The sequence below is a fragment of the Engraulis encrasicolus genome, chromosome 16 (genome assembly GCF_034702125.1).
Source record: "Engraulis encrasicolus isolate BLACKSEA-1 chromosome 16, IST_EnEncr_1.0, whole genome shotgun sequence".
NCBI lineage: Eukaryota > Metazoa > Chordata > Actinopteri > Clupeiformes > Engraulidae > Engraulis > Engraulis encrasicolus.
Genome location: NC_085872.1, coordinates 24,334,502 through 24,348,624, shown reverse-complemented (window position 1 = coordinate 24,348,624; position 14,123 = coordinate 24,334,502). Strand labels below are relative to the sequence as shown.

General features: G+C 43.3%; 1 protein-coding gene across 1 annotated transcript in view; it reads right to left on the bottom strand.

Moving 5' to 3' along the window:
• Positions 1-402: 402 nt before the first annotated feature.
• The window catches only part of cdh18a (cadherin 18, type 2a), a 33,399-nt gene continuing 19,678 nt past the window's right edge, over positions 403-14,123 (bottom strand). Inside the window, exons 8-11 of the mRNA XM_063219941.1 lie at positions 12,284-12,405; positions 5,367-5,481; positions 1,859-2,110; positions 403-1,230 (exon numbers count right to left, since the gene is read on the bottom strand). Of these exons, the coding sequence (XP_063076011.1) occupies positions 704-1,230; positions 1,859-2,110; positions 5,367-5,481; positions 12,284-12,405 (1,016 nt within the window). The 3' untranslated portion in view covers positions 403-703. The remainder of the gene's footprint in view (positions 1,231-1,858; positions 2,111-5,366; positions 5,482-12,283; positions 12,406-14,123) is intronic.

Below are 14,123 nucleotides of genomic sequence, written 5' to 3'. Positions count from 1 at the left end.
GTATTCATGGAAAAAGTAACATTGGTGAATGGGTAGCATGAATTCTGGAAATAAGCAACTAAAAATATTACACAGTGTACCTTTAAAGTAATGTGAGATCACCTGAACAAAGACACTTGTCAGGAGTGGTGTTGTAGGGCCACTTAGAACTATGACTTTCCCAATTCCCAGTGTCATGATTTCCTCAGTAGCAACAGCAACTAAAGTGATGCGTCACCAGGAGTTTCACTGCTGTTGTCGCAGCAGTGATGTCCTAGCAGAAGTGTAAACTATTGTTTCCATAGGACCACCTCATACAGTATGCCAGTTGTTCTGTCAAAAACAAAACAACCCTCTTTCTCCAACTGTCATTGCACATTTATGTGTAATACGTACCACAGAACACAAACTAGAGTCATGAACTTTATTCAGTAATATAAAATATACACCAGGGAAAATAGCGTCCTCTTTCAGTCTTTGAATTCTTTTTTACATAATTTTGTGCTTTTTAATCCAAAAAAGACATCTTGTTTCCTTCCACTTGTAGAACCCAGTGAAAAAGAACAGTCAATGCTACATCAAAAAAGTGAACAAGTTTTGACAGTTACAAAAAAAAAAAGCTGTCTCCCAATGTGTCCACTCATCCGTAAATAAGCCGGACAGTAAGAAGGGCTTGGGCTTTTTTATCCCATCGTCTTATGAAACGCAGTCTTGTGGGGTCAGGTCAGGGGCTGTGCATGTGCTCCTGCTCCGTAAAAAGCCGGGCCAGAGTGTGAACCCCAGGCCCCCAGTCCTCCAGGTCGCCTGGGTCCAGCTCAGATGGAGGTCCGGGAAGGTCCAGGGAGCTGATGGAGCCCGTGGGGGACCCCCGGCCCTCGTAAGCGTACGTCTGCAGGGAGTCGTACGGCGGGCCCCTCGTGTCCCGGTCCGCCGCCACCACCCGCTCCTTGATGACTCTGTGGATGTCCTCGTTGTCGAGAACGGGAGACGAGGAGGTGCACATGACCCCCACGGCCCCCCCTGCGGCGGCCGCCACCTCCCACACCTGCGCCAGCGCGTCCCTCCGCAGTCGCAGCTCCTCTGCCGCCGCCGGGTTCCGCAGCGCCACGATGTCGAAGGCCTCCGTGTCCTCCTCTCCGCCGCCCTCGTCGTCGTATGTCACCACGTTCTCCCGCACGTCCTCCTCCGAGATGATTAGTGGCTCCTTCTTCTTCTTCTTGTTCCGCAGGGTGACAAAGAGCACTACAATGGCTGTCAAAATCAGAAGAGGCGGCGTTATTGTGCTGCCTGGCATGGGCGAAACTCTGTGATAGACAGCTGGAGCTCAAGCTGGTATTTTTTCTGTGTGCAAGCGCTAGCAGAACGGCGATGAAAGCAAAGCTGTCTAGACCAGCGTTCACTAGAGGTCACTCTGCGGTTACATTCAAGGTCTGAACAAATGTTTTACAAAGAAAAGAGCAGATCAAAAACCTCTTAAACACACAGAAAACACCTTAGTCTCAGATCTTTAAATTCACTCACTCACCCTCCCTCCCTCCCACACAATCCCCTGTGTTCTCTTTGTACCTCTCTCTCCCTCCCTTCCTCCTTCCCGTTGCTTCTAAACCCCTCCTTCACCCTGGATGCAGGGAAGCTGGAAGTGATGGGCAAACGGATAAGTTGTCCTGGGCCCAGGTAGATGTTGGGCCCAGAATTGGGTCCACACACAGTATGTACAGTACGGAGGCCCCTTTCAGACGACTTTGTCCTGGGCCCGACCAAAGTTGTCAACAGGCCCTGCCTGGATGCACCTCTCTCTAGCTCATCACCATCCCCCCTCCCCCCATCCATCGCCCTCCGCCACTGCCACCTCTGCCACCCCCGCAGCTCACGCACTTACCCAGCAGGATGACGATGCAGAGGAGGATGGCGATGAGAGCCCCGGTGCTGAGCCCCGCGGAGGACAGGAAGGCCTGGGCACGGCAGGCCCTGAGCCGGCCTCCCCTCTGGCAGGGGCACACGCGCAGGGTCAGGGTGCTGGTGCTGCTCAGTACGGGCTCGCCGCCGTCCTTCACCTCCACGGCCAGCTGGTACAGCTCCTGTTCCGCCTGACTGAAGCCTCGCCTCTGCGACAAAATGCTGGCACTGTTGTCTGGAGGTAGGGAGTGGGGAAAATGATGATAATAAAAAGAAATGGGGGGAAAAATGGACATTGTTATGTTGTTGCCTGGTATTGTTGCCTTTTGTTGATGTGGCTCTTTATGCTGCTGTGCATTGATTTCTCAGACGCAGAGTGAGGATGAACGAAGGCAATGAACCCAAGCAAGTGAATTGAGATGAGTGTTAAAGCAGATGGAACAACTGGATCATGGGAAAAATATTTTTTTTTATTATTTTTGTACAGTGGAGGTACCACAAAAAAAGAAAACATTAAATTCAGACAAAATCCTTGTCCTTTTCTTGATCACAGTCCTCCCTTTGGCAGGTAAAACCGAAACTGTTTCAACCGAATAAAAAATCAGGAACTTTATTTCCCGAGATTGTTTTCTCAGTGTTGATCAGCAGGCTGCAGCTCTCTCTCTCTCTCTTTTTTGATGAATTGAAGCAGCCAGTGGAGCCATAAAAAAACCTGTGCTGCGCCAGAAACTTCACGCCTTATTAAATCCACTCTTGCATCCAGGCTCTTCTCGTTCCCGGGGAGGCTTGTGTGTGTGTGTGTGTGTGTGTGTGTGTGTGTGTGTGTGTGTGTGTGCGTGCGCGCGCGCGCGTGTGCGTGTGCATGCGTATGTCTGTGTGTGGCGAGCATTCAACCTCGCATCCCCAGAGCCGAGGATCAGTATGTGCAATCACGGCCCAGCTCTTGAAAATGCAGATTCATGCTCCCTTCGGACGGCTGCCTCGCCTCCCAATAGCCCAGTGCCCATGGCTGAGGAAGAGGACGAGGAAGAGGAGGAGGAACACTGGCTGGAGGAAGAGGAGGAGGACGAGGAAAGGAAGAGGAAGACAGGCAGGAGGAAGAGGAGGACAAGGAAAGGAAGAGGAGCACAGGCAGGAGGAAGAGGGAGAGGACGAGGAAAGGAAGAGGAGCACAGGCAGGAGGAAGAGGACGAGGAAGAGGAAGAGGACCACAGGCAGGAGGAAGAGGACGAGGACAAGGAAAGGAAGAGGAACACTGGCAGGAGGAAGAGGAAGAGGAGGAGCACACGTCTCCAGGCAAGATCCCGCCTTCTTGTAAAAATGTCAACACTCCAGTGGGCATACGGTAGAGAAGGCTCTGGGGTCTGGAACCTTTGCCCACAGGCCCCTCTCTCTCTCTCTCTCTCTCTCTCTCTCTCTCTCTCTCTCTCTCTCTCTCTCTCTCTCTCTCTCTCTCTCTCTCTTGCGTGCATGTACAATGGTTGCGTGCTGGAGAATGGTCACCGCGATACACAGCAGCTCTGCATGGCACTGTGGGAAATGTGTGACTTCATGATGTCACCACCACCTCCCCTACAGTTTGCTCCTCGCGATGTGCTGTGGTGAGCAGAGGAGGAGGAGGAGGAGGAGGAGGAGGAGGCCTCTAGTCTGATACAACCCCAAATTAATTGGACATCCCTTCTGATGATGTGGAATTGTGCATGAGTTATGAATTGAAGATAAGCAGGCTCCAGAAGTAAAATTATTGACTAATGCTGACCTATTGTGATTTTTTTTTAAAATGGGATTGCTGTAGTCTCTTGCTCTTCAGAAAAAATTATGTTATTACAGTAATGGATATTAATTAATATTAATGAGCACAATCCCAGTATTCAAATACAGCTGATTCATGAAAATGCACGTCAGAGTGCAGTGCAAGGAATGTGTTGGAGGAATGTGTGAAGCTGGTGTAATCAGTAGCAAACAATATCCATACAACACAGCCTTGGCACTCTCTCACCACTGCGGTAGAACCAATAGCAAGATTGCGAAGTTAAAAGGCATTTCATGAAGGCGCCAGATGAAGCATATGGATGGGGGAGGTGGAGCGGGGTGGGGTAGGGGGTGGTTGGGCACGCAGATATGGAGTGAGTAAAGCCCCTAAGAGACACTTCTGCCACTAATGTCCCCTGCATGTCAGATGGGACATGTGGATGTGCATTTGCAGAGCTTTGCAGCTGCAGCAGCAGCAGCATCACTGCAGACACGTGCTCCTTGATGAGGATTACATGGGCAATCTGTGAGAGAGTGTCAAAAGAGTGTAGAGTGGAGTGACTCCAGAGAGAGAGAGAGAGAGAGAGAGAGAGAGAGAGAGAGAGAGAGAGAGAGAGAGAGAGAGAGAGAGAGAGAGAGAGAGAGATAAAGTGGGCAGTTTAATAATAATACAAAATCCCCATGGAGCGGCTGTTTACTGCAAAGTATTGATAATTGAATAAATTGCTGCTTTGGTTCATGGACTGTCTCACATTAAAATGTATTTAATAATGTACAAAAACAACAACAAAAAAACACCCCTAACCCACCTCTAGAAGGTGCTTTTATTATTTACCAGCTCAGTGGTGCTTTAGTGATCAAAGATGACAGATATACGGGCCTTGTATCAATCAGTGGCAGGGAGGACTGCATCAAAGTGCTCTTAAGCCTCGCCAAAAGGGGAGCTTCCCAAAACCCCAATGAGTAAACATGGCTGAAGCAGGGGTTCCGTGGGGAGGGCTACTCAATCGGTGTATCGCCTTAGGGCAGAGAGCACGCCTGACTTGAAGCCACACGAGAGAGTTCTCTCCGATATACTAACAAGACAAGGCTCACAGTTTCTAAACATCCCTGCTTCTTATCACACCCGCCGATCTCCTCTTTCCCTGCACAGACAAGTACACCTGTTTTCGCTGTTGAGGAGATCTATGAAATAGCAGCGGTTGTAAGTGTATGCCAATCCACAAGAGGTGTTATGAAATACGTCCTCAATATATTATTGTTGCTTCAAGACGGTGTTCAAAGATACTGTAGGTATCCTGTTACACCACTGAGCAGAATTTTTTGTGTGTAGAGTTCACATGTGTTACACTGTACAGTAGGCGTAGTGGTAGTTGCTGAATTATTCTGAAAAAAAGGGATTGGCATTCAATGTGTAAATCAGGGGAAAAGCTTTTAGTTTGTGGAATATAAGACATGTTGCCCGGGGAAACAGAACAGACAAATTGAATAATGGACCTTGGCATACAAGAAGTCTCTCTGACACAAAACACAACAAGCTGTGTCCATATTGGCAAACAGACTGTAATTAGAAAAAAGGCTGCTTTCCTAAACCCTTTTGAATCTATCATATGACCGCTTTTGGAGGGGCTATTTTGTTAGTGCCCCATTATAAGCATATTGATGTGCTTTACAGAGGTAGAAATGACCAGAGACTGTACTTTTATGCATTTCATCGAGATGTATTTTGCACACTGTACCTTCATTGTCCTTCAGGGTGAAGTTGGGGTTTGCTGCTGAATCACTTGATAGAGAGAAGGAAAAGTGTCCATTCGCAAAGTTGTCTCTGTCAGTGGCCTTGATTATTTGAATCACCTTCATTGGAAGAGGGAGGAAGAGGGAAAACACAAACAGATAGAAAATAAGACGACAGACCGGGAAATTGAGCAACAAAGGTAGAGGTATGGATGGAAGACAGTAGCATGCATTCTGATAGTGTCCGAGGATTACTGGTGTAATTGGACTACCTGGGGCTTTCTCTTCCCCGACAGTTTTTGAAGGACAATGGATACAGCTCTAACTGTCTCGCCCGCACTATCTCTCTCTCGTTCTCGCCCACACACATACACACTCTCTGTCTCTGTCTCTGTCTCTCTCTGTCTCTCTCTCACACTCTCTCTCTCTCTCTCTCTCTCTCCCCCTCTCTCTCTCTCTCTCTCTCTCCTTGCTGTGCCGTGTCCAGTTGTGTGCTGTCTCAGTGGGAGGGTGCGGATTAGGGGAGGTTGAATATATACTACGACTTCAAGCCGTGATATCATGTCAGCTTGTTAAGCTAATTGGCTCGCACAAGCAGATGAGTAGACACTGAGAAACTGTGGGCTTGGAGATGCCCAATTGGGGAAAAAAAAACGGATAGAAAAACAACTACTATTTTAATAAGCAACATGTGCAGAGTGGCTGTACTTGCAGATAGGTCACCTCAGTTATTTGGAATGTTCAGTAATAACAAGAACAGAGAATTATCTTCAAAAAGAAGGGTTTTTGGTTAAAGTAAATAACTAAACAAACTTAAAAGGAAGGAACACAATGTTGCAAAGCATTGCAACGCAATAGGTTACTGCTGTGGGAGCAGTACCTGTGGCAAATGATGGTGAAAGTGAGGGTAACTGACTAGCCTGTACATGTGTACAATTTGCTACCTTGGCTTTCCATTGCCAAGCTGTAACACAAGTATTACATGTTGATGTTTAATTACCTAAATACATAGAGTCGTTTAAAGGTACACCGTGTAATGTTTTTAGTACATAGTTTATTTCCAGAATTCATGCTGCCCATTCACAAATGTTACATTTTCATGAATGCCAACCCCCACCATACAATTCTAAGTATTAATTATTACTGGGAAAATTTAATTTTTCATACATGAAAAGGGGGATCTCCATGTCCGCCATTTTGAATTCCCAGACATGTTTAGCTGCAAAACATCCTGTACTTTGCTCATACCAGACAGTTAATAAATTAGTATTCAGATCAAATTTGGCAATAGGCAGCACAATTCCAATGAACAGCATAGTTGCAATACCTGCTGTGGTCACAATCCACAATCCTACACACTACACCTTTAATTGAACAATGGTTTCCAAACAACATAAAATCAGTGTGTTTCCCATGAAACCCAGCTCTACACTGAAAAGGACAAATAGACAAGACTACTTAAATGTTCTATTTTCAGACCTCATACCTATGGCTTCTTCAAAACTCAACCATGAGACTGCTAAGTAGACACATTGAGGACAAAGTATGTTAGTCCCATACTAGATGAACTGCACTGGCAGCTATACATCTCATTCGGCCAATGGCTTTTACATACTAGTGTTGGAAATCATGATAGAATAAGGATCTAGGGGGCGCTGTGGCGCAGCGCGCTAAGCCCCCCACATTTGGGGTTGCATGCCCACGGGGACCCCGGTTCGAGTCCGGCCAGGGTCATTTCCCGATACCACCCCCCGTCTCTCTGTCCCACTCACTTCCTGTCACCATCTCAGACTGTCCTATCAAATAAAGGCATAAAAGCCCCTAAAATATATATGTATATAAAAAAAGAATAAGGATCTAACCCCTTGCTATATGATGCACCTCAAAGAGAATTATAGATGTTATGTGACAGCTGCAGGACCCTCCCCTGCAATAACACATGACATTTTTAAATGGCAGAGGGAGACTCCCTGCTCAAAGACTTTAAGGCTGTCAGAGACCTTCTGCTACCATCCCATACAAAGGGATTCCCCTTCTCCAACACTCAAGAGGCTTTCCCTACAGTAACACATCGGGTGGGCTCCCCTGCAGTGGTGTAGTCTACTTTTTAATGGTGGGTATACTGTATATTTGAGCATTTTTTGAAGTGGGTATACTGTATATATTTGTGCTATTCAAAACAATGGATCAATCAATTTTAAGTGAGTATACTGAAATCCCTGAAATTTAGAAGTGGGTATACTCCACTGCTCCCCTGGGAACCATGAGGGACGTTACTGGAGCTCTGCACCAAACCCGGTGTATTTCTCTGGGGCTACTGGACTGGTGAAGCTTGTCATATGTCACTGATTCTTGAGAAAGCGGCTAAAACATGTCTCAGCAATAAACTGCCAATTCTGTTGAAAATAAACTACATTTTCATGAACAAAATGAATCCAGGTAAAGACTCAGGGGTCTGTTACACAAATGTACAGTCGTTTGAAATATTTAAGTGTAATTTTATTACTTTTCATGGCTATAAACCTGCCCACACCCTGTAAAAACAGCTGTCCCAAGGACAGACATCATCATTTCAATTGACTTAAAATGTAAAAATCACTGATATTATTGAATAATATCACCATGATGTGAAAGTCCATATTGAAGTGGTTCTGCAGATATGCACATAGTGCATGTAAAGCAATATTTACTACTATTTTCTGATTGCTCAAAGTGTGTCCAGTCACCACCGTCAGATTTTTTTTTTAAAAGACAATAAAATCAGGTATGCACAAGGTCATTGGCATTACTTAGGACCCCATTTCAAACCTTTAGCTCTACTGAATACTTCACCATCACTGAAGCTCCTGTAAGTTTACTAATTTCTCCTCAATTTGTTAATTTGTTTGGAAACTGGTACTGTCCCAACCATAAACTGTCAACACCGTCGGGGGTTTTAATAGTATTATGTTACATTAATGTTAATTATATATACATTTTCAGAAGCGGCATGAAGCCCCTAAGAAACAGAGCGAAAACGAAGTGGCTAATGTGAGCAAAAAAATGCATAATATGTAAAAGACTGTTTTTTTGTCTCACACCGTCAAATCACCACTGTCAGATTTTGTTCTGCTCATCATCTTGTTCCATATTTTACTAAATTGTGCAGGTTAATGAAACATTACCAGACATGTTAGTAATGATTGTGACCCAAACTTATACTCCAGCCTCCACTGAGGTGCATTTGGAGGGTTTTTTGTCACAAAACCTGACGGTGGTGACATCTGATGTAGTTCACAAAAAAGCATGTGTTTTACAAGTTTTTGACAAGTTTTAAGAATATGCTTCCAATAAGTATCTACAATTATGTTGAATTGTAAAAGTAATTCACTTAAATACAGTAAACATATGTTTTTACTTCTAATTCTGTCTGACGCTGGTGACAAAACCAAGAAAGATCCCATTTTATGAAAAATGTAAAACATGGGGAGCTTGGCCAATACATTCACTGCACAGCCAAGACCTTCATCTATGATAATACACCTCTATATTTTGGATTTGAACAACTTAAAACCTGTTTATGCCACATTTTCAATAATCTAGGTCTACTTCCTAGAGTATCTAACAAATGAAGAAAAAACACATGCACAAACATACTGTGCACACACAAAAATAAAGTGTTTATGCTAGATGTTATTGACTTGAGAGGGCTATTTATTTTGCTAAATGTAGGTAATAATTAGGTCACTTTCACCACCTTCAGATTACTGTCACCACCGTCAGTTCTTAAGTCACCACCGTAAGAAGGAGTTTTGGACATTTTAAATGAATGTCCTTACAAAATGTTCCTTTGGAGTTGTTGAATTATCAAAGTAATTGCAAATTTAAGCCTACACGAATATTTGTGAAATTACAAAAAAAATGTTTGATCTATTTAGCCATTAAAGGGACAGTTCAGTCAATTTCAACATGCAGTTGTATTGCTCACGCTACCCTTGACTTGTCAGTACCTGGTGATGCCACATTTTTCGGCTCAGTCCTTTCCGAGATATGAGCAATTCTAATGGGGGCAGCGTTTGTTTACATTTTTTAAAAATTAAACATAGGCCAACTCCAAATATTTTCCCAAAAGGTACTGCTGTTTGCTAGTTGTCTACTGATGTTTTATAACCTTTTGGATGTTTTTGGGAATAAATAAAAATGTTTTTTTGAAATGTAAACAAAGAGCTGCCCCCATTACAATGACCAGGATCTCGGAAACGGCTGAAGGAGAAGAAAAAAAAATCTCAGGCACTGACAAGTCCAGGGTAGTGTGAGCATTACAACTGCATGTTGAAATTGACCAAACTGTCCCTTTAAGTAAGCATTGTCTGACAGCACATATTTTTAAATTAGAACACATGAAGCCGTATTAAAATAGAATGAAAGTGAATTTTCAACATTTAAAGGCGTATGTGTGAACCAAAAAACACACACAATCACTTAAAAACTCCAGATACATATGCAACCAAATCAATAAACTTTTTATTGCTTTTAATTGTGTCTGACGGTGTTGACAAAAAACAAGGTATGATCAGAGAAAAACCTGATTTCTGAAAATAATTCAAAATGGGTAGATTGGCCTTGTGCATTTCTGAAAAGCCAAGACCTTTGTCTACGAGGATATAATGTTGTAATTCACTTCATTTTTTTCTGTCAAGATTACAACCTGTTTTAGCCACTTTCTCAAGAATCAGTGATGTATCTGTCCTGACCAATTGAGCTATGAATATTTTTTGTTATTGTTGCTGTTTTTGTCATAAACAAATGGAGTGACAGCTGTGCACTCATTACAGCAACGGGCAAGATCCATTGGTCCATATTATTGCAAAACTAACCCTGACTGAATATGACAAATGTATGTTTGAAGTTTTTAAGTGTTTCAAAGACACTGTGTAAAGTCATGGTTTTCAGCTTCACAGTATTTCCTTCAAGATGAATAATGCACTACTTTTGGAACAACAGATAATGTGAATCAAGAGTCAAAATATCTATTGCCAGTGGCAAAGGTTGCCGTTATTCTTTTCCTCACCTGATATGATCATAACAAAATCAGACTTTAAAATATATTTCAAAGAGACAAAAAGTGAGGATTCTTGTGAATGACAATATTCTGTGAGTATATTAAGAATAAAACATTAGACGGGTTATAAATAAATAAGAAAACAGTGAGCCAACATGACTATTTAACATGCACGCTAGTGACTCCTCTGCACACAGCATACAGTGGCATAATGTTCAAAGTGAATGAATAAATCTCTTGACAGTGCACCCCATATTCTCTGGTTATGAAATATCGGTCCTGTCCCAGATCAGCTGTTGTAAGCCATTTTGTGCAATGGGCGAACACTAGATTAGATAACAAACAACATTTTCGGCATGGACCTCAGAAAATCACTATTGTCTGTAGTCTGTGGTTAGCGACTGATGGCGCCAACATTCAAAACATAACAAGGGGAACTGCCTGTGCCTTGAAGATAATAAAGATAATTTCTGGGATATAGGCCTACAGACATACTGTAAGCCAGTAACAAGGGTAAAAAACACACACAGAGAATACTTTAGGCCTAAAATAGATCACTGTCCTATGATCATTTTTTAAAAAGTGCAGCTGCAACTGTTAAATAACAATTCATGCCCGTGACACCCCCCCCCCATGCCATCCTTGTGACATCAGAAATAATGCACAGATTCTTGAATCCTCCCCTTCATTGCCAGTTAATTTCTGCCGCCGTGTTGTGTGAAGCCTCTTGACATTTAATCTAAACAGGCATCATCTGTCACCTCCCCATGCGCTGCACAGATTATGTGCCACTGCCTGGTTAGTAATCTTCATTCGGGAGGAGTGGGGTAGGGGGGGTTGAAGAGAGGAGAGGGGGGGGGGGGGGGGGGTCGAAGAGAAAATGCTATTTGGATGTGAATCCGGGCAGCCGTGGTTTTGCTGTGCACAGTCCCCAATTTGAATGAGTGATGATTAACATTTCCTGCAAGGCGAGGCGGCTGTGGAGCGCTCAATGCAGCACCTATCTGTTGGCGAAGACACTGGTGCACTCTGAATAATTTATAGGTTCAAGGGGCTGCGACGTCTGCACAGGCACAGATAAATCCAGCCCTGATGGTGTCAAGACATATCATAAAGGGGCATGTGTGTGTATGTGTGCGTGCATTCTTCTGTGTGTGTGTGTGTGTGTGTGTGTGTGTGTGTGTGTGTGTGTGTGTGTGTGTGTGTGTGTATGTGCGCGTGCATTCTTCTGTGTGTGTGTGTGTGTGTGTGTGTGTGTGTGTGTGTGTGTGTGTGTGTGTGTGTGTATGTGCGCGTGCATTCTTCTGTGTGTGTGTGTGTGTGTGTGTGTGTGTGTGTGTGTGTGTGTGTGTGTGTGTGTGTGTGTGTGCGTGCATTCTCTCTCTGTGTGTGTGTGTGTGTGTGTGTGTGTGTGTGTGTGTGTGTGTGTGTGTGTGTGTGTGTGTGTGTGTGTGTGTGTGTGTGTGTGTGTGTGTGTGTGTGTGTGTGTATTCTTGTTGGTATGTTTGTGTGTGTGTGGTTGAGTGTGTGTGTGCATACTGAAATAGAGTGTTTGTGTGTATATGCCTTTGGCTATGTGTGTGTGTGTGTGTGTGCACTTACTATACATTTACATGTAGGCCTATGTGCATATGTGTACGTACATCTGAGTGTGGTTGTGAAAGTAAATAAAAGAAACAAAAAACCCCAAAAGGGCTGTGGAGTTTTTTTTTAATGGTGTCAAAGTTTGCAAGGTGAAATTAAAGACTAAACGGCTATAATTAGCATCAATTGAAAGTGTTGAGAAAGAAAGGTAGAGGTGTTGAAGAACTAGGAGACAGGGGAAAACGAGGGTGAAAAACCCCCCCACACACATACACACATTCACACACACATACATACCGAGCCCAGTCTGGAGGTCTCGCACACAATGATGTCGTTTTCTGTGTCGATGTACGGCGAATTATCATTCACATCCAAGATCTGCACTGTGACTGGAACGTAACTGACAAGGCTGGGATTATCTATAAAAGAAACGAATGGACATAGAGTTAATTAATCTTAATGATCAAGTTAATCCCTGTGTCATAGTACACGAGGTAATATGTACCACTATATGAAACACAGAGATATAATGTTACTTTAATTAATGCAAATTAATACATAAATTTGAAGGCATCATTATCCTGGCAGTTCTGAGCCATTAAACGATTGTTTAATTTCATGCTTGTTCGGGGTTGTAGTAATGACTTTTTTCTCAGTCTGTGGGAGTCATTTTTGGACACACTCCAATGAACTTTACATGTAATGTGAAGTAAAGTACTCTTCTATTTATCAGCGTTTGTGGCATGTGTGGGTTGGAGTAACTCACTTAAATTACATTCTCATGTGTTTTTTCGTTGCATCAATTTTTCTTTTTCTTTCATCAGTTTTTGCATTTTGGTCGTTTAGGTTTGGTGTATTCACTGTTTTCTCTCTTGTATCATACGACCGAAATATGGCAGAGAGTGAGATGGTCCTTCCAGTATGGTAGTATGACAAAGGACTGAACAATCTCATATAGATCTGTATTTACATTCTAGACAGATAGGTACATAAATCTGCCTATTTCATTTTCAACACAATAACATATGACGTTCAAAATAAATGTACAAATGCGTTAACTATGAATATCTTACATGGATAAAAATGTCAGGCACATGTTTCATTCCATGTGTCCACAAAAATGATTTTCAGAGGATCTGAATCAACCTGACACATAAAAGGGAAATTGTATTTGTTTGAGGTGAAACGGTCATTCTTGTGTAAAGATGAATACAAGGATTAACTGAGAAGCACCCAATCTGGTTTGAGCTGACAGAGAGCTCAATAGTTCAGACAACCAGACTTGACTGGATCTTTGAGGAAAAACTACTCCAGGGCTGAAACTGCAATAAACAGGCAGTGTGCACAGTGGGTAGTACTGACTAGAAAGGCAACTGAAAGCCTCATCTGAAATCCCGATTGCTGCTCAATCATATAAAGATGCCAACATCAAAGATCTGCGATCCTCACAGATGCCCATTGTCCAGGGTGGACTTGCACCAAATGTTAGCACCTTGTCATTAACTGTTGGATGAATGTATGTGCAGATTGTATGTGAGTATGTCTGACGTCCATAATTTATCCATCTTCTCTAGCATCATAATGCACCAGAATACAGAGCAAAATACCGTCTCGTTGTGGCTTAAATGGGTATGGCAGGGAATGTAACACTCCTTGATGCCTGATGCCATGGGACATGAATATAACAGATGGCCCTGGGCACGTGGTTGAATGAGGGGGGATTTTCAGCGTTAATGTGCACTTGACACATCTGCAGAACTTGTGTGATGCAACCGCGCCAATATGGAGCAGAATTGCAGTGAAACATTTCTAACATCTTGTAGAATCGATGGCAAACACTGGGGAGCTCTGCTTTGGGGCCAAAGGCAGACTCCTCTTGTATTATTGTTGCTCTATTCCTAATAATAAAGTGGAGGGAGAATGTACGCCGCTACACTGGCAAGGTATAGAGAAACTCCACCAAAAACCACATTTCCCTTTTAAGAGATCAATACAAAATAAATTACATCAAAATCGCTTTCTGCCTGCAGAAGACTCCTACTCCGACTAATGAAGGTAACATAACATTATCAGCTTGGTGTCAGCTGACATTATTGATATGGCAGTTTCAGACCATTATCTGGACACCATTGAGCGG